The sequence below is a fragment of the Podarcis filfolensis genome (genome assembly GCF_964270895.1).
Source record: "Podarcis filfolensis genome assembly, chromosome: 13".
NCBI lineage: Eukaryota > Metazoa > Chordata > Lepidosauria > Squamata > Lacertidae > Podarcis > Podarcis filfolensis.
In genome coordinates this window covers 15442642-15468016 of record NC_139615.1, presented here as the reverse complement: position 1 = coordinate 15468016, position 25375 = coordinate 15442642, and the positions used below count along the sequence as shown (strand labels likewise).

The 25375-nt window shown below is 47.2% G+C and overlaps 2 protein-coding genes across 4 annotated transcripts in view; one reads left to right on the top strand and one right to left on the bottom strand.

The window, feature by feature from the left end:
• Positions 1–18946, top strand: part of ITGAL (integrin subunit alpha L) — a 48951-nt gene extending 30005 nt beyond the window's left edge. For all 3 annotated transcript variants that reach the window (XM_083584306.1, XM_083584307.1, XM_083584308.1), the window contains 17 exons: positions 21–224; positions 1096–1226; positions 1789–1949; positions 3564–3715; positions 3922–4050; positions 5410–5483; positions 6432–6567; positions 7484–7588; positions 8465–8544; positions 8893–8976; positions 9903–9978; positions 12464–12574; positions 12794–12862; positions 13304–13408; positions 14332–14427; positions 15477–15584; positions 18027–18946. In XM_083584306.1, the coding sequence (XP_083440432.1) occupies positions 21–224; positions 1096–1226; positions 1789–1949; positions 3564–3715; positions 3922–4050; positions 5410–5483; positions 6432–6567; positions 7484–7588; positions 8465–8544; positions 8893–8976; positions 9903–9978; positions 12464–12574; positions 12794–12862; positions 13304–13408; positions 14332–14427; positions 15477–15584; positions 18027–18218 (2013 nt within the window). In that variant the 3' untranslated portion in view covers positions 18219–18946. The remainder of the gene's footprint in view (positions 1–20; positions 225–1095; positions 1227–1788; positions 1950–3563; positions 3716–3921; positions 4051–5409; positions 5484–6431; positions 6568–7483; positions 7589–8464; positions 8545–8892; positions 8977–9902; positions 9979–12463; positions 12575–12793; positions 12863–13303; positions 13409–14331; positions 14428–15476; positions 15585–18026) is intronic.
• A 3410-nt stretch (positions 18947–22356) lies between these two features.
• Positions 22357–25375, bottom strand: part of LOC310747349 (uncharacterized protein) — a 32632-nt gene continuing 29613 nt past the window's right edge. Inside the window, exon 10 of the mRNA XM_083581715.1 lies at positions 22357–25219. Within this exon, the coding sequence (XP_083437841.1) occupies positions 23190–25219 (2030 nt within the window). The 3' untranslated portion in view covers positions 22357–23189. The remainder of the gene's footprint in view (positions 25220–25375) is intronic.

Below are 25375 nucleotides of genomic sequence, written 5' to 3'. Positions count from 1 at the left end.
AAGGGCACCTCTCTTTCCAGGGTACACTTGTTCGCCAGGGGGAGCTGACTGGGGATCCAGGATACCCCTTGGGCAGGTTTGGAGCGGCCATCACAGACCTGTCAGATATCAGTGGGGATGGACTGATGGATGTGGCCATTGGAGCCCCCTCGGAAGATGAAGAGAGAGGAGCTGTCTACATCTACAACGGACACGAGAAGACCCTGCAGATGCAGTACAGCCAGGTAACAAAATAGGGCTACAGCACTAACTGGCATGCCCATGTGCCGTGAGGGTGAGAGAACCGCTGCAGGAAATGAAGGAATGTTAGTAATGAAATGCTCCTCTGCCCACCGAGGAGCCTATCTCCTACTTTCACTGCATGCTCTGAGTCTTGCTCAGAACAGGGACTTGCACAGAACCATGGAACTGGAGTAATTCTTAAAGGTTCACATTCTAAAAATAAACTTTGGGGGGAGAGTGTGTGCGCACACACACAACAGCAATGTGTGCCCTTGGTTTTAATTGGGAGGGGAAAGAGTGCGGAATCTTGGGAGCCTTAAGAGTTGGGGTGGAGAAGCCTGTGGCACTCAAGATCGGGGTTGGGGAGCCTCTTTGAATTTGCCCACCTGTCGATCACAGTACAGTGATACCTCGGGTTAAGTACTTTATTCGTTCTGGAGGTCTGTTCTTAACCTGAAACTGTTCTTAACCTGAGGTACCACTTTAGCTAATGGGGCCTCCCGCTGCCACCGCGCTGCTGGAGCAGATTTCTGTTCTCATCCTGAAGCAAAGTTCTTAACCCGAGGTGCTATTTCTGGGTTAGTGGTGTCTGTAACCTGAAGTGTATGAAACCCGAGGTACCACTGTATGTCATTTGGCATATTGCAATGCCAGGTTATTGAACTGTCATACTTCAGCTGTGCAGGGTGAGAGAGGTCCAGGTTCTCCCAGCCCTGCTTTAGCTGATGCCAGAAACTCATACAAATTAGCACCAGTCTTTAAGTTGTAGGAAGAAGCGCGATTTCTTTTGGCTTGTATTTGATCTGTTCGTCCTCCTGAATGGTCACATTGCCTCTTTGCATCACTCTAGCCAGTAGCATTTCTGTCCCACAGAGAATTTCAGGAGCCAGAATTTCTCCTGGCTTGGTCTTCTTTGGACAGTCTATCCATGGAAAGAGGGACCTCAATGGAGATGGCCTCACCGACATTGCAGTGGGAGCTCTGGGGAAGGTTGTGGTGCTTCGGTGAGTTGCTCTGCGAGAACCAAGACTCTTGTACTCTCCCAGAGGGCAGTTGGGGAGTCTAATGAGTTTGTGGCTAGGGCATCCAATCAGTAATCAGTTCAGCTTTTTCATTTTCTGTCAGAGGCAACCTGTTGCCTTCAACCTAACACCATGCCAGAGCCAGAGAAGCCTGGGAAATGTAGTTTGTTAAGGGTTCTGAGATTTGTTAGGAGACTCCTAGTCCCCTCACAAAGCTACAATTATCAGAGTTCCCTCGGAAGAGGAATTGATTGTTAAAACCACTCTGGCAACTGTTGCTCTATGAGGAAAATAGGGCTCAGTCCCCACTGAATTCATTTGCAGTTTATTTACCCCCATCCAGGTACCAGTTTAGGACATGCACCATCTACCCTGATTCAGATGTTGCAGAGAAATAGAGCTGGCGGGGGTTCATCATCAGCATGCTGGTGACCCCTTGCTCCAAATCTAATGACTGTCCTCACCTTGGGGGCCCCAAAGCCAGAACATAAACATTTCTCTTAAATAAAACAACAACCCAAGTTGCCATCTCTGGTTCCTGCAGCTCCAGACCCATCATTACCGTGGTGACAAAGGTGCACTCCTCGCCCAAGGAAATCCCACGGGAAGATGTGGAGTGTCTGGGTGATGCCAGCACCTGGAAGAACCTGGTGGTCGACCTCAGCATCTGCTTCAGCACTAGCTTGGCCACCAAGCACTACCAAGGTGAGGGTTACCAGGGAATCTTGGACCTTGCCTTGAGCCTAATCCTGCTGTCACTCACATCTGCAGCATAGAGGACTGACCTGGGGGCTGAGGCATAACCTGTTCCCACAGTAGCTGTCTTTCCCCAAAAAGTATCCCACATATTCCACACTACCTGTTCTGTCTGAAATTGGTACCTTTTGTTCACCTCGCTCACCTTTTATACAAAATTCAGACAACGGCCTCGCCAAGCCATTGCATCCCAGCATTTTCTGTGTTGTCCTCTCATTTTTTCCAGACCAATTGGTAGTGATTATTGTTCCACTTAAAATTTGCAACTGCAGTACCAGTTTACTTCCCTTGCATGCAAAGACAGGCTCCAGTGGATGGAGAGCATGAGACTAACAGTGGGTCCTGTTGTCAGGAAGGCGGTTTCTGCATGTGCTGTGGAGGGAAGTGAGGGGCAGATGGGACTCATCAACCTGGGAAGGTAGCCCAATTAGGAGAAGGAAAACACTGAGCCTAAGGCTAAGGAGTACACCCTACACAAATCCAGAGTGGAGTCCCTAAAACAGACAGCACCTTGTATACCTCCTTCTGGCAACTCCTGTTGCCAAGCTGGTGCCAAACATCTTGCTGTGCTTTCCTTTGGACCACATCAGCGAGGCCAAGAGGGGGTCTTGTTGTCTGGGCAGCCCAGGACCTCCATACATACTGCCCAGACTTATGCTCCAGGGAGGTCACTTTGATGCTACTAATGCAATGGACTTCATCCCCGGAGGCCCACTCCATTGTCTCTTGAGACAGACAGGTGTCATAAAAAAGGACCAGTTTGCTCTGCTGTTTGACTGGCAGAGCACTGCAAGGCCTTTAAGAACTGCTGTGCCTTGATTTCAAAGCATCCTCTTCGCTGCTTGTGCTCTTTTCAGTGCTTTCTGTTTAGTGCAACAGGAGCATTCTTGATGAATAGCCCCATAACTGGACTTGCAGTTCCTTTCAGCAAGGGTCTTCAATTACTGGTACACTGATTGTTTTTATTTTTGAAATAGCACTATTTCCCTCTGAAAGAAAAATGAAAATAAGAAAAATATGAAGGGAATTGGGGGTGGGGGAACCACACTATTTGGATCAGGAACTGAATTATTACAAAACAATCAAAGGTCAGTTAATGAGCAATGATGCTACTGTACCAAACAAGAAACAGAAAGAGGCAACAGCGGTAAGGAGGCAGCTACTAATTAACATTGTGGTGGGTTCTTGCCGGACAGGAATTACTTCTGACAAAACAAGGATCTTGGCATAAAATAGCACCCTACCCCATCCAGTGGCGTAGCGTGGGGGGTGCAGGGGGGGCCGGCCGCACCGGGCGCAACATCTGGGGTTAGGGCAAATCCATGGGTTAGGGGGCGCAAATCCACGGGTTAGGGGGCGCAAATCCACAGGTTAGGGGGGCGCAAATTACTTGCCTTGCCCCGGGTGCTGACAACCCACGCTACGCCACTGACCCCATCTCCCCCAATATTTCCTCCATGTGGTCTTCATCCTGCTACCCTTCCACTCAAGAGTGTTGGCTGTCTTTTGTCATAAGTGCATCATCCCTTTATATGCATAATCTCTCTCCCGCTTTCCCTCCAGGACCCCTCTCTCCCAAGCTCTCCTTCCGCTTTGAGATTGACCGGAACAGGATGAGGCACCGAGGAGTGTTTAAAAATGGCACAAAAGTCACAGATGGGGTGAAGGAACTCTCTCTGGGAGAAGTGTGCATACAGGAGAGCATTCTCTTCAAGGTAAATGGAGGGTTGCCCTCATTTCCATGAAGCTTCACCTGGGGTGAGATATGGCAGCTGTCCACACAGGCATCTGTTCCGTGTTGCTGAAGATGCGGCTGCTTCTGGGGTGGGTGCCCAAGAACCCCTCTTATGAGAGTTCTGGCTTCAATATCTGTAAGGGTGGTGCGTGAAGTTATCTGCCAGCTGCCTCCATTCCCTTTCAGAGCTGCATTGAGGATTACATATCGCCTATCAAGCTCTTTATGAACTTCTCTCTTGGGCCTGACAACAACCCTAGCAATGGACACCCTAGACCTGTTCTGAGCCCCCTAAGTAATGCAGTGACAGTGGAGGTGAGAGGACTCCTGATACTTTGAAAGTAGGATTACAGGGACCATCCAGGTGGCCTTTTTACTCTGCATTCACGATGATTCGTGGTCATGATTGTAATGGGGCGGTTAGACACCATCCTGGTTTGCACCTACAAAAAAAAATGGGATTGGTTTTTCATTTCCAGTCAGCGCATGTCCTGTGGATTCCAGCTGAAATCCTGTAACTTTTTATGCCGCAAATGTTTTCAGGGTGTTGTTGTTGTTGTCGTCGTTGTCCTGCTTCTGTTACACTATAGTGCAAGAGTGCCCCTCCAAATGGCAATAATGCAATTCCATTCGGGAAGCATTGCAGAAAACTTAATAAAGTGGAATGGTGTGTAAGAGCTGTTTGACAGTGGGACGGACTCCCTCGGGAGGTTTTGTGGCCATCCATCATGGATACTTAGATCCAAATTGGGAAAAAGAACAACTTAGGCTGTGTACGCATTAGCTGCTTGAAACACGGTGGAGCCATTTCCCCCCACCCACAGTGCTTCAAGTCTCTATTTTTATGCTGCTGTGTACAGCAAACAGGGGAAAGTGATGTCTTTACCTGATGCACATTAGCTGGTGGCTTTCCCTATGCCTGCAGCCTCCTGGCTCCAATCCAATGAAGCTGCCATCTGCGCATGTGTTGTCATTTGCACATGTGCAACAGCTGTCTGAAGTGCTCGTGCCCCAGCCTAACCGCTGCTTACAGTTTTCAAATTGGATGGGAGCTGGCTTGAGGGGAACATGCACCAAACAGCAGTATTTCCCAAGAAGCTACAGGATACAGAGGGATTGTGGCTAATGTCATGGGCACTCAGCTTCAGACATCTGTAGTGAGAGTGCACAGGAGCCAAAGCCAATGGTGGTGTGTGTACACAGCCGTAGCTTCATTTTAAGCTGGCTGCACACAACCAATGACATGTTGGTGATGAAACGAAACAAAAAACCAGTGTGAAAGGACCAATAGACCAGGGGGTGGGGTGGGCAAGTCTTGTCTTGACCCCAGATTCTCAGGGAAGGAAATGGGATTTAATGGGTTTGGGCAAAGGAACTGGGCACATAAAGCAAAATTGAGATTTGACGCCTGCAGCATGCAGTGGAGGCTGTCTTTTGGGATGTGCAGAATGAAGTACAAACTCTTCTGCATAAGAACACGCATGAAAACAGCTTTATCTGTTCCCAGTAGCTAGAGCTAAAGGGGGAGGGGAATGTATGGGATCCCATGGTTTGGAGCGAGCCGGCAAGAGATCTGGGAACGGGGCACAGCCTAGCTGTTTTCAGGAGGAAGAGGTAGCTTGTTCAGAAGATGTTGCATATTAACTGTTCTAATATTCTTGGCTCACATGTTAGATTCCTTTTGACAAGCACTGCGGGGAAGATCAGGTGTGTCATGCTGACCTGAAACTCTCCTTTCACAATTCAGGGTATGTTGAACATCCTTGATGCTAATAGTCACTGATGCTTTTAGTGTAGGAAAACAAATTAAAAGTGGTAGAGGGAGGACAGGTCTGAATTTTTGCAATAATAAGTCTTAGCATATATGCCAGCATATTTTAAATGCAGAGAGTTTTAAATTCATATACATTATAACAGCAATCCTTCCAATAGTGGTTCTCCTGTCAGCATTGAACATTGGCTGTCCTAGCTGGGGACTGGTGGGAATAGGAGTCCAAAAACACTTGGAGGGCAACAGATTGGTCACTTCTGCTTTGAAGGATTGTAGATAGGGGCTGAGGTTGAGAGCGTACTGTGCTTGGTATAGCTAGACTACAAAATTGTAATGTCTCTGGGAACCAAAGTATTCCTTGACTGTGTTGCAGGGAGGGAAGCCATTCTGGAGAACACCATTTAAATCTAGAGCAGTGGCCATTTTGAGTTGCACTGTAGCAAGACTTGCACGGTGTTCTGTGAACTTTGCCCCCTGCTTTAGTTTCCAACAATATTATTTTACAAAGCTTACGGCAGTAAATATAAAGCTTACCTTGATTTTATGCTACATTAATACTGTGGCTTCTGCCAAAGAATGCTGGGACTTAATTTGGTGAGGCTGCTAAGAATGGTCTTTCGGAAATCTTTAGGCTTTTCCCCATCATAGTATTACACCTCCCATGATTCCCTGTTTGGAGTCAGCTTTATGTAGGTATGCCCTATGGCAGCCTTCACCAACCCAGCGTCCTCTCAATGCTTTCGACTGTAACTGTTTAGTGGGCAGCTGGATGGTGAAGGCGGCCTTGCGACTCTGTTGTGAGTTTTGGGCGGAACTGAGACTCAAAGGCTACACCAGTTTCCTAGCACATTCAACAGTCCCACCTCCCAGACTCAGGAACCAAGGCCTGCTAATCAGCTTGTCTACCCAACATCCTCTTGATCAGGTCTCAGGAGCTGGTTGTGTTCCCTGGAAGAGACTTGGACATGAGCTTGGAGCTGGAGAACCGCAAAGAGGATGCCTACTCTGTGACCCTCCACGTGCCTCACATACCAGGCCTCTCCTTTCGCAAAGCTTGGGTGGTAGGTACCGGTATTCCCTCTGCAAAAGGGGCACTGGAACTGGATTGGGGCTGGCTTCAGGTTTGAAGGCTTCCTAGAGCCTGGTCTGATCACACACCCAAACCCTTTCCCCCACATTTTTGGCAGCAGTGATGAAAAGAATGAAACAAGAAGATGCAGTGCTATGGTGGGCACAGATGCTTAAATCGTTCTCTTCCCAGCCCAGGACCTTAATGGAAATGCACTTAGCTCCCTCCCAAGGGGAGTCCTCAACTTTTCACACCAAGCGAGCTGCAAGAGAACTTCAAAATGGAACCCACAGACCACACACTGCCTTGTTGCACATGCGGGGAGAGGAGCAAAGCCAAAAATTGACACACACACACACCCCGCCTTTGCGCTGCCTTCCCAAAGCCACCTAACCAAGGCGCCAGGCTTTGGGAAGGAGGTGTGAGGCTCTGGCAGGTTCTTAGAGCCCTCCCAACTCCTTCCAAAGCTGACAAAGCACTAACTAGGCTTTGGGAAGGAGGGCGGACCCTTACCCTTGCTTACCCGCTTTGGGAAGGCAGTGCAAGGGCTTGGGGGTTTCAAATGTTGCAGAGAGCCACCCAAAAAGGCCTTGAGGGCCACAGACTAAAAGAGCCTGCCCCACTGGAGGCAAAGAGTCCTCTGGTGCCCCCCGCTTGGACTTCACATGCAGCAGTACTCTGAGCTCTGCTACAAGCAGCACCTGGTGGCTAAGGCTAGCTTTGACTTATCACAAGCCCCTGGAATGACACTATGTTGAGAAATTAACATGATACTGGGCTCAGCATGCTGGGCCATTTTTTCAACAACAACAACAAAAGGGATGCTAACTAGGCCAGGTGTTAGCAACACAAGGCTGCCAGGTGTTGACATCAACCCTGAACTTGCTCCACCCTTTCTCTTCTCGCAGTCCAACACTCTGCTTGTCATGAGCTGCGATGGGCTACTGGATAGCCAGCACCTCAAGGGTCTCTCTTGCAACATCAGCCATCCTGTCTTCAAGAGCAATACTAAGGTGAGCATGTGGTGACACTGGCAGCTGGCACTCCTTCCCTGATCAGCCATGAAACTCCCTGGGCGACCTTGGGCCAGTCACAGTCTCTCAGCCTAACCGACCTAAAAGGGTGGAGGAAAGAGGGTTAACATACGCTCTCTGGATAGCTTTTTCAGTAAAGAATGAAGTTTAGGAACAATGAATTGGCTTAACAAATAATTAAGCAATAACTAGAGAAAATACAATGAGAAGTTTTTTGTTTGCTTAATAAAAAGCGAGAAAAGAAGATATCGTTGGTAGTTTATTGTCAGTTTTAAGAAATGTAATTAGTTTTCTGTTGTGCCTTGATGGATATATATGTGACTTTTTAGAAACTTGAACCTTTTTGGCATGTGTGGGGATGGGGGCTCAGGATAACAAGCAGAAGCACGGTGAGTTCAGGGGGATCCTGCCAGGACAGCAGGAGGAAAGGGGGAGACTTTGAGAGCGGGAGATGCTGGCTGCAGCAGATGCCCCGTGTGTGAGTGCTTCAGGGAGATCATTTGCCACAAACGTAGGGAAGGGGAAAGCTGAGAAGGCACAGGCAGTGGCTTCCCATCAGAAAGGAAGCACATTTTTTATCTTCCTTTCTTCACAATTTTTGCAGTTTTCTCTTTCACGGCTGCATTTTGTCAACAAACTGCCTCTTTAAGACATCCACCAGCATAGGATTGAAAAGAAAAGAAAGCTGTTGATTCTTGCTAGAGTTTTCATTTCAAAATGCCATGAGGATCCTTTGTTCTGCATGAGGGGGACGAAAGGGGATGGGGTCAGCACTCTAGAGGGAGGGAGGGAGCCAGGCAGGCAGCAAGTGCCATGAATTGTCTCACTTTTGATCTCCTCCCTCCTCCATTGCAGGCTTTAATTCAGCTCAGGTTTAGCATCCTCAGCAACAGCTCCTGGGGAGATTACTTGGAGATGAAGGCAAATGTCACAAGGTAGGTGTATCCTCCCTTCTACTTTTTAATAGATGTGTAGAAGAAGGGATTTCAGCAGGGGGAGCATGTCATGCAAAACACCTCTGCTGCTTTCTCCTCTGCTACCTAACTGTTAAAGGTGTAGGTGCCCTGTCCACTCACTTTTTTCTCAGAGTAGACCCACTGAAATTAATGCACCTAAGTTATTTATACTTGAACGCAACCCATAGGTGTCTAGATGAATAGTTATTTGCAAGTTTTTGTTACAGAATTTCCTGCCTGAGTATGGGTGCAGAAGTCAGGGCCATTTCTGGGGTGGCAGGTGAAGGGATATTTTGCATTTTCTTGACGTCTGTCTCTGTCTTGTAGCGACAACAACGTGAATGAGACTCTTGACACCGGGGCCAGTCACACCATCCCAGTCCTGTACCCCATCAACATCATTGTCAAGGAGTAAGAGACAAGTAGTTGTTTTCCCTTCTCATCTGACTGCTCAGGCTGAGGGTAGAGCTTGAGAATTGTAACCAGGGCTGGGGGTATGCTGTGATTCTATGTCAGTGGTGGGCAAGCCTAGAATTTGGTACTGGGTGCCAAATCCAGCATCCTGAACATTCCAGCTTTGTGTGTGGGGTGTGTCTGTGTTTCTATATGGGAGGGGGGAAATCCCTCCACAGAGAAAACTGTGCTTTGTAGAAGGCTTGGCCTTCTTCCTCCCTGACATCATAAGCTTTTTTATGTGGGGGGATTTGGTGGTGCTGGCCCAGACACTTAAGTATTACATCCTTTGCTGCCTCTGTGAATGCAAGGTCTAAGAGGTAAAGTACACAATACACAAGGAATCTATGAATAGAAAACTGGCAATTTTAAATGAAGCCACAGGAGACTCTCAAGATTTTTCAGATGAGTATGTACGTGTGTTTAGAGGAAAGAGTTATTTTAGCTCTTTTTTCCCACACCATCTTCCCAATCAAAATAATTTCATCTACTCCCTCGGTTTGTTTATTTCTCCATATTTAAGTTCCCCCACCGCTTCCAGGGCTGCTCACACAGCTGTGATTTACGTCACAAAAATATGCACATTAAACTGCATTCGCACAGTGTCTGGCCACTACGACAGCTGAAGATAAAACATCTCTTCTTGGTAACAAGAAGATCAGGCTCCTTTTCTGCCCCCTAGCTAGTAGCTGGACTGAGACTTTTGTGGGGGCAGCAATGTGGGCACAGAGGGGTTGTGGTAACAATGAGAAACACCCGGTGGCGCATTGCTGAGTTTGCTGCCACCATTGTAGGGTCACTGGCTGCAGCAATTGTGCTCCTTGGGGTTGGGCTCCCTGCCTCCGTTCTTCACCTCCCTCATCTCTACTTTTTCTCCCATGCAGGTCAGAAACATCCAGCCACTATGTGAACTTCACTTCCCAACGTCAAGAAAATAAGACGGTGACACACTCGTATGAAGTGAGTAAGAGACTACTAATTACACAAAAAAGAGTTCACAAAAGCTCATGCCATAAGACATTTGTGAGTGGGTACACACAATACACTTAAAGGATGTGGCTTCCCCAAAGAATCCTGGGAACTGTGGTTTACCCCTCACTAAGCTACAGTTCGCAGCACTCTTAACGAACTGCAGTTCACGGGATTCTTTGCACGGAAGCCATGTGCTTTAAATGTACAATGTACAGACAGATGTCGTTTTTGCTGCAAGAGACTAACTTGGCTTTCTGGCCCTCACCTGGGCAGCCCTGCTGGGACCTAGAGGGTCTCTGGAACACAGGAGCATGGGATTCTGCCTTTTACTGAATCAGACCACTGGCCCATCTTACTTGATATTGTCTGCACTGACTGGCAACAGCTCTCCAGGGTTTCAGACAGCATTCAGTCTCAGCACTACACGGAGATGCTGGCGATTAGACCTGCCTGCAAGGAAGATGCTCTACCACTGAGCTACGTATGATGCTTCCCTAAACTGAATCTGCTAATTGAAATAGACGGTGCTGATCTAGAGGGTCCCTTAGTCTGACTTGGATAGAAGGAGCTGCCTTATACTGCATTCACCACTGCTCCCTTCTGTATCCTTATTGCCAGCAATCACCACTCCAGCTCACTGGGCCTGGATAGCTCAGTTGATCAGAACAGGTGCTGATAATGCCAAGGTTGCAGGTTTGATCCCTGTATGGGACAGCTGCATATTGCTAAATTGCAGGGGTTTGGACTAGAACAGTGGCTCCCAATTACCGTATTTTTCGCACGATTGGACGCACCGGACCATAGGGCGCACCTAGTTTTTTGGGGGGGAAATAAAGGGAAAAAAATTTCCCTTTATTTCCCCCCCCAAAAGCAGGTCAGGGAAACCGAACCAGGTCGAGGAACAGCGGGATAGTGGCGCTGCGCCTCCCTGCTGTCCCCCGAGCTTGTGGGGCTGGCTGATGTCTGCCTGGCGCGAGGGGCGCTCTGCTTCAGGGCGCCCCACCCGCCGGGCGGCAGGCTGCTATCCGCAGCTTGGAGAGCCTTGCAGGGAACTCCTGCAGGGCTCCCCACCCTGCGGATGTCTGCCCGGCGCGAGGGGCGCTCTGATTCAGGGCGCCCCACCCGCCGGGCGGCAGGCTGCTATCCGCAGCTTGGGGAGCCTTGCAGGGAACTCCTGCGGGGCTCCCCACCCTGCGGATGTCTGCCCGGCGCGAGGGGCGCTCTGATTCAGGGCGCCCCACCCGCCGGGCGGCAGGCTGCTATCCGCAGCTTGGGGAGCCTTGCAGGGAACTCCTGCGGGGCTCCCCACCCTGCGGATGTCTGCCCGGCGCAAGGGGCGCTCTGATTCAGGGCGCCCCACCCGCCGGGCGGCAGGCTGCTATCCGCAGCTTGGGGAGCCTTGCAGGGAACTCCTGCAGGGCTCCCCACCCTGCGGATATCTGCCCGGCGCGAGGGGCGCTCTGATTCAGGGCGCCCCACCCGCCGGGCGGCAGGCTGCTATCCGCAGCTTGGGGAGCCTTGCAGGGAACTCCTGCAGGGCTCCCCACCCTGCGGATGTGTTCCCGAAGCGCGAGGGGCGCTCTGCTTTCAGGGCGCCCGACGCTCCGGGAAGCAGGCTGCTATCCGCAGCCTAGACATCCCTGCGGGACCTCCCGCAGGGTTGCCTAGGCTGCGGATGAGTTCCCGAAGTGCCGGGCGCTCTGCTTTCAGGGCGCCCGACGCTCCGGGAAGCAGGGTGCTTTCCGCAGCCTAGACATCCCTGCGGGATCTCCCGCAGGGTTGCCTAGGCTGCGAATGAGTTCCCGAAGCGCAGGGCGCTCTGCTTTCAGGGCGCCCGACGCTCCGGGAAGCAGGCTGCTATCCGCAGCCTAGACACAGCTAGCTGAGCGCTAATCCCGAAGCTTGGGGCTGCGGAGCTCAGCGCGCCCCAAGCTTCTGGGTGCCGGCAAGGTCTAGACGGCTAGCGGAGACCTTGCCGGCACCCAGAAGCTTGGGGCGCGCTGAGCTCCGCACGCCCCAAGCTTCGGGATTAATGCAGCGCTCCGCTAGCCGTGGGAGAGCTGGGTCTCCCACGGCTAGCGGATAGCTTCCTGAAGCCTGGAGAGCGAGAGGGGTCGGTGCGCACCCACCCCTCTCACTTTCCAGGCTTCAGCGAAAGCCTGCATTCGCTCCATAGGACGCACACACATTTTCCCTTGCTTTTTAGGAGGGAAAAAGTGCATCCTATGGTGCGAAAAATACGGTAGCTAAGTACTGTGGGACCCCCTACTTTTGAAATTTTTGATATCTCTTTGGTGGTTTTTGTTAATGTGAATGGTGCGAGGGACCCCACCAATTGGGAACCACTGGGCTAGAGGATCCTCAGGCTCCCTTCCAACTCTGCAATGCAATGATTCATGATTCCCTGAAGTTTAATTTGTTGAGTCTCCTTGCCTTAGTCACTCTCTCCTTTTTCCCTCTCTCCTTCCCGCAGCTAACAAACCGGCCCTTGGGTGCTTTCGCACCTCCTGCACTGTCAGTGATCGTGAAGGTGCCGACCTCCTTACCTGCCGGGCTGACCTGGGTGGTAGATAACATCCGAACAGTAAGTATGATATAAAACAACAGGGCAAGGGCAGCTAGCGGGTGTAAAAGGTGGAAGCTCAGCACCCCCTAGTGCTAGCTTTTGGGTAGCTAAGCAATGGGTGGGGGTCACCCACATAATTCACCATTGGGCAAGTGAAGGATGATCAAGCAATGCATTGAAAAGACTTCCATATTTTTTTCCAGTGGTAACAAACACAGATTTTTCTCCAATTCCTAGGTACCCCCTGCAGTGTGCCAACCCATGGAAACGAAGAGTAGCACAAAGGTCCAAGTCAAGTTGTCTGAGGTAGATTGTCTCTGCACAAGAGCACTTACTAAGGATTATGTCTCAAAGCCTGCTGCAAGTGTGGCGGGGGGGGGGAGGGATTCAGTTCAGTTCACATTTAAAGGAAAACTTGCCTAATTTGCATTTCCGAAGCAATAAGCAAACTGATACACGGCCATTTGCACTTCTCCGAATTTTGCCATGCAGTTTTCTGACCCAGTGATGTGTACAAAAATGCACACACTGAGGTAAAGTGTGTATAGGAATGCATATATTTTAGTGACGACTTATAAAAATGCTTTATATTAGGAATCATTGTTTTGCAATAAATTCTGCATGGAATTGCCTATTAGAAGAATAATGTGCTACTGTTCACTTCTAGAGATGTAGCTACTCCTGAAAACTAAGGTTTCTTAAGTGTGGATGGGCACTTTTTAAATCTCTCCTCTGCTTTCTTCCTAGCAATGTGCGACTGGCACTTATCTCACCTACAAGTGTGATCTTGGACAGATCAATTCCTCCATAATCCATATCACTGGCTTGATGTATACCCAAAGCAAAATTGAGGTAAAGGCTTGGAATGGTTCGTAAGGGGTTACTTGCAGCAAATGTCAACTCCTATCCACATTGGGACCTGGGGCATGGGTTTTTAGAGGTGGAAGGTAAGAGAATGGGATCCTTTCCCTGTCTAGTGAGTCCCTCATTCCAGTTTATTCAAAGTACTAATATTGACGCTGGGTTGGGGGCAATACAGTCAACACAGTGATGATGAAGGAAAGACATAATGAGCCCATTATGAGAATAATAATAATTATTATTTGCACTGCTACAGGGTGCTTTTGAATTTTAAGAATTCTCAAGTTTTTCAAGCTCTTATAGGGGTGCTTCTGCTCTGAAATGTATTAAGCTACAGTAAGTTTTGCACCAGTGAGCACTGGAGCTGGTTCTCCTTTTTGTCTTCTGCAGTGTGTACCAGCGACTCAGCAATTAAAGGTGCAGGAGCTCTGTCCTCTTTTTACATCTAGCCACTCTAAGCTCAGTATTGGCGTCAGTGATTAGCAGCCACCCTCCAGGGGTTTGGATAGAGGTATTTTCTCAGCCCTGTCTAGAGATGAAGGGTCTTGAACATGGGACTGCCTGCCTGCAGACTATGTGCTCAGTCACTGAGCTCCACCAGCCCCTCTGTACTTTTGTTTTCAATTAAATTTAACATCATGCAAACGGCATGACATCCATTCCTTCCAGACAGACATGTTGCATTCCTGTTGTGGTGTTCTTATTATGGATTTATTGTTACCATGGCACACGTGGAAATCTTTTGAGTGGCCTCCTTATACCTCCCAAGTCACTTCCTAAGATAATATGACTTCAATTTAGTTGGTGCAGCAATAAGTGCTTGAAAATATGATTCATTCTTTGGGATTTTCTGCATGTGAATGATCCTGCCCAGTGTGGTCTAAAACGAATTGTCCGTTTCTCTTACCTTGCAGAAGACATCTCAGTTCAAGTTTTGCACAGCCTTGTGGTTTACCTTTGATACTACAAGATACACAAATTTCTACCCGACTGAATTTGCCCAATTTCAGGTAGTGCATGCTGCAGGAATTGCGTCTTTTCCTCCCTTTCTGCAGATTTACCTGTATTGTTTGCAGGATTTCATAGCATTACTTCTACCTTCTCTGTCCAAGTGATTTCCTTACAGAACTGTTTACAAGATTGCTCGCTTACCCTATATTATTTCATAATTAAAAGCCTTTTTGTCCTCTGGAAGTACATTATAGGCACTTTCAGACAGGCTGCTTATTCACAAAAATTTGATCAGTAACCCACACTTTCTAGTGTAATTATCTTGTCACTTTTCTAAATTGCACTGGAAAGTGTGAGCTACCAACCCAATGCTGGCTTTACTGTATCACCTCTCTGCAAGCATACCAGGAGGGATGTCTAGAAGCTCCCAAAATATGACTATAAAAGGTAGATTTTTCTTATTGCATATGTTTCTGAGAACAATATTTAACCCACTTTTAATTTTTTTAATTAATCAAACTGGAGAGGATCCCCATAAATTAGAACAGTCAAATTTGTTCAGTCACCTTAAGTGTATATTCTATCCTTTTTCTTTTAACCAATCCTTAGATCAATCCAATTTTGAGAACAAAATGCTTTCTAGAGTGTTGAAGCATCTGTTCATCTTGAGCTGTATAGCTTCCTTTCTATGAGAGTCATTGTGTTTTTAAAGCTACCTCTTTCCCTGCCTAAATCTTCTTTAGCTACTGTGTATGATACCCTTTTGAAAAGATTGCAGGTGTGCAATGATCACTAGCTAGCTTCACAGATACAGCTTCATTTCGCCTTTGCTGTATCAGGGCATCTTGCTTTAGTTGCCTTTGTTCTTAACCTTGACTGTGTAATAGCTGGACTTCTATTTTAGAAGCAGCAAACGTTATCTGGTATATTCTGGGCAAGAGAGAGGCCTTTGCTAGAGAAAATACAGGACTGGCCTGGCATGCCCGTCTTGAGTGAAGACCTTTCCCCTGCTGATTTGGCTCCTTCAGAACTAGGCTGTCTCAGACCCATTGCAACCAGTCATGATCTGTGTTTTTTTTCTCTCTCTCTCTCTCTCCCTGCTCCCCAGGTTGCTGAGGTGGAGATGATTCATGTGATGAACTATCTCCCTGTTATAATAGGCAGTGCTGTCGGAGGCTTGTTCTTGCTAATTCTCATCATTGTATCACTTTACAAGGTAAGACTCAATGTACATCGGGAATCCTGGGTTAGTAGGAGTAGCTGAGAGCTCAGCTCATTTTTTAGGCAATTTAGCAGCATCAGTTTTATCAGTAGTTTAAATCTGCTTCTGTTGAGATCCACATGTTCATCTTGAAGTCACAGCAAAGCTGTCTTCTATTATGTCAGACTGCTGGTCCGTTTTTAGCTAAGTGGTGCCTATGTTGGCCGGCAGTGACCCCCCACCACCCTAGGACATTTTATCTGTGCTGCCTGGAGATGGAAGGGTTTGAATCTGGGACATTCTGTATGTAAAGCATGTGCTCTCTCTGAGCAATGGTTGTTTTCTAAATTTGGCTCTATTAAAACTTGGATAGTTGTCCTCAGCATGGGGGTGGGAATCAGATTCTGCATTTATACCATTCTTATACTAAGTTAGATTCCTGTAGGATTTGGTAAGTTACACAGAATTCTAGTGGCATTGTAGTGGAAATGTGGAACACAATTGTATTTTGAGGAGTTAAGTGGCATGTCCCTTTCCCTTTAACATCCCCAGTTTGAGGTCTGCTGGATACTTGTGTTTCACACACCTGTTGGGCGTTTCTTGGGTTCTTCTGTGTTGCAAGTGCCCAGCTGCAGGTAGTGGGAGACTCTCAGCCTCTCTGTATTAATCCCATCTCAGGGTCCTGGGCTAATCATGAGTAATGTCAGGTGCACTTGATTACATCAAGGCAGGCTATAAAAGCCATAGGTGGGAGGGGCCTGGGGAGCTTCTACCCAGATCAAAGGACCTGATGCTGGGAGACCTAAGGTCAGGGTCTTTCTCCTGCTGCTCTACCTGGAGCTCCGGGCAGCTGAAGGGGAGATTGGGTAGCCCCTGTCTGGTATGTTTTATTTTATGCTTTGCATGCCTGCTGTTTATTTGTTAATAAATTTGATTTTGGTTCCCCTTCCACCTCCTCATTCTTTTGTCCTGATATCCTTGGGAAGAACTGCTGTATTTGGCAGCACAGCCATTTTGCTGGTGGTCCTAGAATGTCATGCATGAAGTCCTGGCCATCTCCAATCATGGGGATAGTGGTCCAGGGAGCGGCTCAGAGCACACCAACAACTCTGTGGTTCAGTTTTTAAAAGTGTTATCAATCTATTCAGGTGTTTTATAAAGAAAATATTGTAATGTTTTGGAAACAGTTTTATTAGGTAGACATTTTCTAACTGATGTATGTGTTATATGCACACATTTTCTAACTGATGTATGTGTTATATGTGCCTGCTTTGGTTGTCTTTAGACTTCTTATCACAAGACTTCTTACGGGAAAGGAAGGATAAAAAAATCCATGGATATTTTCACAGTGAGCTTTGGCAGCTCAATTCTAAATAAATAAATAAATCCCGTGGCAGAATAAACTTAACTTTATGCCTCCTGGGGCTTGAGTAAATAAATTGGCATAATACATTTTGATATCATGGTTTGGGCTTTTCTGCTTCCAGAATATAGATTCCATACCTATTCAGCCTGAAGAGACTGTATTGGATCATGGCTGTTGAACAACCACCTCCTTTTTAAAATGATCATCCATGTGGTCCAGCCAAAGTTAAGCCATTTTTATGCTCCATAGATATGAATGGCAGAGAGTGCTTAACTGATCCTTCCAATCAATTACCGTAAACTTAACATGAGCTAGATTGTGCTATTATTGCCACATCTCATTTGTAAGTGTACTAAGTACTTTACAACAACCCTGTGGGACATACTAGGTCATTTTAAATGCTTGGAATGTAGAACAAGCTTCAATCACATGACCAGGCTAACCTCACATAAGAAAATCCATGCAGGAGAGAGAAACCATAAAAAGCAATTCTAGAGTGAGAGACTAGGCTGATGTCCGCTGTTTCCAGGAACTCTTCTGAATGTAAGACTTTTGTGGGTGAGCTGTGAGTTTGTTTGGATCCTGAGCAAGAACATGGAGGCTGAGAGGGTGTCAGAAGGAAAATGATATTGATTTTTATATATTAGTGACTTTGTACAGTATTAATGTAACATTTTTATATGTAACTGGGTGTTTTTGTAATATTTTGTTTAAGTTGTCTGTTTTTGCTTAAATTTTCTGTGTGCTGGTTAGAGATGTTTTAAATATTTAATAATAATAATAATAAAATAAATATATTTAACTGGGTTAGGGCCTGGACTAAACTGAATCACATCAATGGCAAAAAAAACCCCACCCCCATTTTAAAAAAATGTTTGCTCATTCAAGATACCTGATGAGAAGAAGCTGGGGAAAATAGAGGGATAAAGGTTGATATTTAGAAAGGTGGTAGATTTTGGGGGGTTCGCCCTCCCAAAGTTGAAGACCACTGGGATGGCCATCACAAAAACTTTACATTGGGTCTCCCATATCCAGATCAAGCATCTTACTCAAGCTACTGCTAACAGTTTTCCCCTCCCTTTTGTTTATAGTGTGGATTCTTCAAACGTAATTATAAAGAGATGATGGACCTTCAAGAAAATAATAATGCAGTAGATTTAGAAGACAATCCAGGAGGTGATGCAGAGAAAGAAGCCAAATCAAACAGCAGTGAAGGGAGCGACAGTGAAAAAGAAGCCAAAGAAAAAACAGACCTGTTGAATGGAGAAGCTGATACCAAATGAATAGATCATTTTCATCCCCACAAACTGCAGTCAAGATAACTGGTCTAAATGTACAGGGAAGGAAAGAGTGACTTGTCTGTTGCCAACAAGGACTTATACTCACCTTCTTAAAATTTGCATATGTGTTTTTTGTGTGTGTTGGCATCCATCTGTCTCAAGAGACAATGGCATTCACCTCTGGGGGGTGAAGTCAAACTGTTTGCAAAAGTCCTGTTTTGGGAAATAGAACTGTGTCTCCTTGGAATGATACTCGTCGTCATCTGTATGCATTGGTGCCGCTGATCACAGGTGTATATGATGAAGTGGACAGAGAAAAGGAGTTGAAAGCAGGAATTGCATTATTGTACTTCCCTAATGCCCCTTAATGAAAAGGGACAGACACTGGCCTTTTCCAGACTTTTAACAGAGACTCTATGAAGTGGCAACTGTTCAAATCAACTTAGGTTTTCCTCCATTTTTAGAAATAATGTACACCTATGCTTGTTTACTCAGAAGTAAATCCCACTGTGTTTCGTGGCTCTTATTCCCAAGTAAGTATACACAGGATTGCAGCCAAAGGTTTTAAGAAGTCCAGAAGTCAGAATTCAGTTTACAAGAAATGATGGATTGTTTATGTGGCACCTAATTCCTTCAACCTCTGTGATACTCTAGGTTTGTCAACAGGTTACTTTTGTACTCACATTAACCAATTTTGACAAATTGTGTTTAAATTAAAACTATTAGTCATTTATCTTCCTCCCTTTTCCTCAAGTTATTCACCACATCTTCCTGTATTGCAAGATACAACCCAAAGGGCCTTTTAAAAAACCTTAACAACTTTTATTATGACTGTTAACATAATAGATAGATAATTTAAGGATCTTTATAATTTTATAATATGCAGAGAATATGTGTTGAAAATCAGAGAGAGGAACTGAGTGAAGTCTTGTGGGGGCGGGAGGGAGAGTTATTTTTGGGGAGGTGTTATGTACTGAGTTGAATAGGATCCAAACTGCAGCAGTCTGATTGGTCCTAGAACAATAGGATCCAAAAGGCAGCAGTCTGATTGGTCCTAGAACAATAGGATTCAGAATGCAGCAGTCTGATTGGTCCTAGAACAATGCAGCAGTATGATTGGTTGGCAGGAACCACCCAATCATGCTCCAGATAAAAGTGAATCCACAACCTGATTGGCTTACAGTAGAATTCCGGAATTAGCCAATCATGTGCAGCCCATTGTGTAAATAATGTATATAAAGCAGATACTTTGAGGGGACATTCATTCATTCCTCCTCACCACTATGAGCTGAATAAAGAGCATGAAATCACTTTGCGACTCTGAGTATATTTCAGGAGGGGAGGGGGGAAAATTGGGGGGGAAATGATGAAGATGATAGGTTGTGATAATTTGTTATGTTGAAATTATTAATAAAAACTATTTTTTTAAAAAAGAAAACCTTAACAACTTTTAACAATGTAATCGTGTCTGCCACAGTGTAACTATTTTTAGAAGATCTATACAGCAAAAGGCAGTGTGGAAAGATGAAATTCAACTACCGGTAAGTTAGTTAGGCAGCTTTAAAGTAAATGGGCCGGAATACAAAGCTGTCAGAGATCCTCTTTTTAAAAAATATTTTTATTAAATATTTTCTTGGTTTACAAAAGTACATGCCTTGTTTCTTTTTTCAGGTTGTACAGTCTTTCTTACAAATCAGTTACATTTGTTGTGAGATATTAGTGTTGAGTACAGCATAATGTTGGGGGAGAGGAGGGGTGGGGTGGTGAAGCTTACCGGTATATTCTTTTGTATAGTGTACATGTGGGTTTTTGCGTCAGCGTCAACTAGGTAGGTTCTCTTTCTATTCTTTTAGTACATTTCCTTGATAGTGAGAGGTATTGGGGGCAGGGTGTGGTTGGTTGTCTGTAGTTGGCCGCAGTGGGGTTTGTTTGAATTTGTGAGGGAATGAGGGTTTGTTGGGTCAGGTAAGCCAGATTGATTCATATGATGTTGGTGGATTCTTCTTCTTGTCTTGTTGGGCTGTGTATGTGAAAAATTGGAGCCATACTGGGGTGAGGGCGTCCTCTTCTATTTGTCCTCGTGTCAGTTTCAGTTTCTTGATTAGCTTTTATATTAAGGTCATTTCCCATACAATTTGATACCATTGGACCATGTTTACTCCTGACAGGTCTCTTCAGTGTCTGGCTTTGAGGCTTCTGGTTGCTGAGAGTAGGTGGGTTATAAGCTCTGTATAATGTGAGTGGCCGTTATGATCTAGGAAGATGTTCAGTAGGACCAGTTCTGGGGTTAGTTCTTATACCTGTTTAGTTATTTTGCATATCTCTTGTAGGACTACTGTCCAGAAGGGTTGGATTTTAGGGCATTCCCACCACATGTGGAGGTATGTGCCTGTGGAGGTGCAACCTTTCCAACCTCTTGGTGAGGTTCCTCAGCACCAGTTTCCGTGGTGTTAAGTACCACCTGTAGGTGGGTTTCAGTGTCAAGGGGGTTTGTGATATTCTGGAGCAGTATTTTGTATACTGTGGATACCATCCCTTTGCCGTGTCCCTCTGCTGTCAGGAGATTTTCGAAGGTAGTCAAGGGCTGATTTTACTGCTGGATTGTGTAGTATTTGTGTGTTCCCTAGTATTTCTTGTGTTGGTATGGGTTTGTTGTTTTTGAATAAGTCTTTTAGACAGTGTAGGCCTTTGGCTTGCCAGGTTTTTATCTGGAGGTTTTGTGCTGCGTGTTGGAATAGTGGGATATAGGCCAGGGGGGTTAGTGGGGTTGGGGATGGGGATAGTATGTCTACTTTTCCCTTCCATGTCTTAAGCATGGATTGTGTGAACCTGTTCAGTGTTGTGGGGATTTTCTTCAGTTTGTTTTGGAGAAATGGGTATGCTGTTGTGGGGATGTTTTCAATGGTGTCTCTCTCCAAGTGGACCCATTGTTTCGTCTCGTCTTCTAGAATATATGTGGATTATGTGGCATACTTGGTTGGCGATGTAATATGATTCTATGTTGGGGATTCCCCATCCTCCTTCTGAGGAGGGGGAGGTGCAGGTATTTGGGGCTTATTCTTGACTGTTTGTGTGAGAAAATAAACAAGTGTAGTCTTTTCTGCCACTTCGGCAGTCCCAGGGAGCAGCCTTCAGTGGTTCAGGCCTCCTGCATGGATGCCATTACAGTTATCCAAAGATGATGATGATGATGATGATGATGATGATGATAATAGCATACTAAAAAAATAAACAACAAACAACAACTTTCCAGAAGGGGATGTCCTGTGCTGCGTTTGTTTTTCCCTGGGGTGGTCTCCGGCACATGGTCCCACCCCTGCCCCCGGGTCCCAAACTGCTCTTTTCACACTAGTTGCCGGGGAGGTAGGCTCAGGGTCAGACCTGGGCTAGGCCGCATGATTTCTCATGGCCTCCCTGGCCCTCCCAGTACCCTCCTGTCTCTCTCCCTTGGTGGCGGTGGCAGTGGCAAGCTGGTGCTTGGCTGGGTGGGGGTCCTTTTTGCTTTCTGTTCGGCTCCGGAGACCTCCAGGCCTAGGAGCTTCGCTGGGCTGTCGATGGGGTGCTCTGTGCGAACTTTCTGCTTGTTACGTTGGGCACCCCTAGTTCCCCCCTCCGATCGTGACGGTGGCGGCGGCATGGGGACCAGTCAGGCAGCACAGTTGGTGCTGGCAGTTCTCAGGAGCACCATGCAGCCGTGGCTCTTGCCATCTTGGCTTGCCGGAAGTCAGAGATCATTTTAATGACAGTAAAAGGGAATTAATTCTTGGAGTACCCCCTGTGCACATTTTCTCTTGGAAGGGCTAAGCCCCATACCATATCCCAAACTGCTAATGAAACTCCCATCAGCTTCAAATGGTTTGCTATGTGGCTGTTTGAGAAACACAAATTCAAACCACACTTAGGTATGCAGAATAACTCCTTCTGTTCTCTGGATCAAGGCCAGCAAGTTTTGATCAGCTCAGCTGTCTAGATTTGGCAATTGTAAGTGTAAATGCATTCTGCTTCCAAAGAATAGACAAAGATCAGAGTATCCAAAATGCATAGGTTATGTAAAATCAATTGTCTTGAAATGGATTTGAAAAAATGTTTAGCTTGATTATTAGCCCTGGCGTCAAAGTTAAAAGAATTCAGGGTACTTGAGTGGGAATTAAAAAGAGCATTTATTAGTTCATAAGAGGGAGACATGGATAATAGCAGAAATCAAAACATTACAAAAATAACTTCAGTTAGGAAGGGTAAAGGGTCTGGAGCATGCAATAAGAGTTTAAAAAGCTGTTCTAGTTAAATACTGGAGTCTTACATGTTCCCAGATTTGCCTGGGCTCCTAAATAATACCAGTGAAAATAAAACAACAAAGTTAATCAGGTTTTTTTGTTGCTCACACAGTACCTTTTTAAGCCAATGATTTCAAAGCTTCCAGACTGAGGTGAGGTGTCCTTCCTACCAAACTGATTCAAGGAGTGTAGCAAGTGTAGCAGTAAGGAAAGGCACAGTCACCCACCTCTTTATGAAAAGGCACCTGCCTCGGGTAGCTTTATGGGTTTTTAACATTACATAGTTCACTTTGAGAAGTGTGGCACACCATGTACAGATGTAGGGTAAGATTTAAAAGCTGATTGAATAAAATCACCCGATTTGGAATTAATTTGACCAGCAAATGGCACAAGACTTGGGACAACACAGGGAGCTGGATCATCATACAGCTTGACCATGAGGCAGCCATGTGGAGATATCTAGTACAGGCATGCAGGTACTGAGGGTGAGGAACATTTTTCAAGTGGAGAGCAGCCCAAGCAGAATCTCCCACACAACACAAACACGGCCATATTTGCTGCAGGTGAACAAGACCACTTTGCACCAATGGATAGTCCTGCCATTTCTGTCCACTACATATTGATGGCTTGCTGGTTGGGCTATGGAATGAGTTCCCCAAGCATCCCACTCCCATTCTTTTGTCCGCTGCATCCCAACCAATCACTTTAATACCACAATCTCCTCATTTTCATCCTGGCAACTCTGCCTTCCAATCTCCTCGCCTTCCCCCTCCAAGCTATCCTCCCCTTCTCCCAGCCAGCTTTGCCTCTCGCTACCGTCCTCACTGCCGTGCCACTCCTGTCCCTCGCTGCTGTGCTTCTGCCTGAAGTTCTCACCTACGGCATTCTCCCACTCCTCCCTTAGGCTCTCCTCTCTGTCATCCTGCCAATCTGGCTCCACAATCTCATCCAGACACTTCCCCCTCAGTCTTTGATCCTCATGGTCTTGGAAATCCTCCTCCTCGCTTTCGTCATCCTGACATTCCAGCCTCATGCTCTCGTCCCCATCATCCTGCAACCCCACCACCACCCTCTCGTCGGCCTCGTCGTCGGGGTCGTCCTGGCATTCTAGCCTCATGCTTTCAGTGCAGTCGTCCTGCGAGCCCGGCTCCACACACTCGTCCTCGTCATCCTGCCACTCTGTCCTCTCTGTTTCGTCATCCACACCATCCTTCCACTCCTGCCTCATGCTCTCTCTGCCGTCTTCCTGCAACCGCTGCACCACGCTCTCGTCTGCGTCGTCCTGCCACTCCACCCGCATGGTCTCATCCCCGTCGTCCTCCCATTCCCGCCTCATGCTCTCGTCCCCTTCGCTCTGCCACTCCTGCTCCATAATCCCTATCCCGTTGCCTTGCCACAGGCCGTCCACTCCTCCTTCCACCCCCTGGTCCCCAACACCTTCCATCCCAGCAGCATCCCAGCCCTCCACCAAAGCCAACGTCTCTCCTCTCCTCACGTGGGCTCGCCGGTGCTGGGAGAGTGCCGACTTCTGTCCAAAGCCTCTCCCGCAGTATGGGCAGCGGAAGGGCTTTTCGCCAGTGTGGGTGGCTTGGTGCTGAAGGAGAGCGGAGCTGCGCACAAAGCCTTTCCCGCAATTGGCGCACGAGTAGGGCTTTTGACCAGCATGGATACGCTGGTGTATGTGATAAGTGGAGCTGACGCTGAAGCTCTTCCCACACTGGCTGCAGCAGTAGGGCCGTTCGCCCGTGTGCGTGCGCTGGTGCTGCAGCAGTGCTGAGCTTACGCCGAAACCTTTCCCGCACTCATCGCATTTGAAGGGTTTCTGGCCTCGGTGCACACGCTGGTGCTGCTGCAGGTTGGAGCTCTGGTTGAACCCTTTCCCACAGTCTGGGCAGCGAAAGGGCCGTTCGCTCATGTGGATCCTTTGGTGTCGGATAAGGTGGGAGCTCTCAGCGAAGTGCTTCCCGCATTCTGGGCACCCAAAGGGCCGCTCGCCGGTGTGGGCACGGAGGTGGCGGACCAAGTCAGCGCGGAGACGAAACGTCTTGGTGCATTCCCCGCAGGAAAACGGCCGTTCCCCTGAGTGGAAGCGCTTGTGCTGGGTGACTTTGGAGCTCTGCGAGAAGCACTTCCCGCAGATGGAGCAGACGTAGGGCTTCTCGCCCGTGTGGATCCGCTTGTGCTGGATGAGATCGGAGCTGTGGCTGAAGCTCCGCCCACACTCGGGACAGGTGAAGGGCCGCTCGCCCGTGTGAGTCCGCTGGTGGATGATAAGGTTGGAGCTCTGGGAGAAGCCCTTGCCACAGTGAGTACAGCGGTATGGCTTCTCCCCTGTGTGAGAACGCATGTGCTGGACCAGGTGGGAGTCTTGGCGGTAGCTCTTGTCACAGTGGGGGCATTTGTAGGGTTTCTCTCCCGTATGTACACGACGATGCCGGACTAGGTGGGAGCTGTTACTGAAGCTCTTCCCACAGTCAGGGCAGATGGTGGCTTTGGGCACCTTGTCATTGTCGGAAAAAATGTCCGTAGATTCTTGTTCCACAGATATGACAGATTCACCATTACTGGCCACATGCTGGGTAGTTTCCATTAGGCCTTGTGCTGTGATTCCTTTTTCCTGGAAGATTTCTTGCTGCCTCTTTGCCTTGTCACGAATCCACTTGTCTTCTTTCTGTATGCTCTGTTGTTCTGCTTCCTCTTCCTTATTTTCATTTATTATCTCAATGTCTTCTGTCGGAATAATCACACCAAAGATTTTTACCTCACTGTTGGCAGCTGAACTCATAACTTCATTTTGTACACTGCTTTGAACCTCGGGAAAGCACACTATACATTTTAAAATAAATAACAATGACAAACGAAACCGCCACCGCTCCTGAGTCCTCC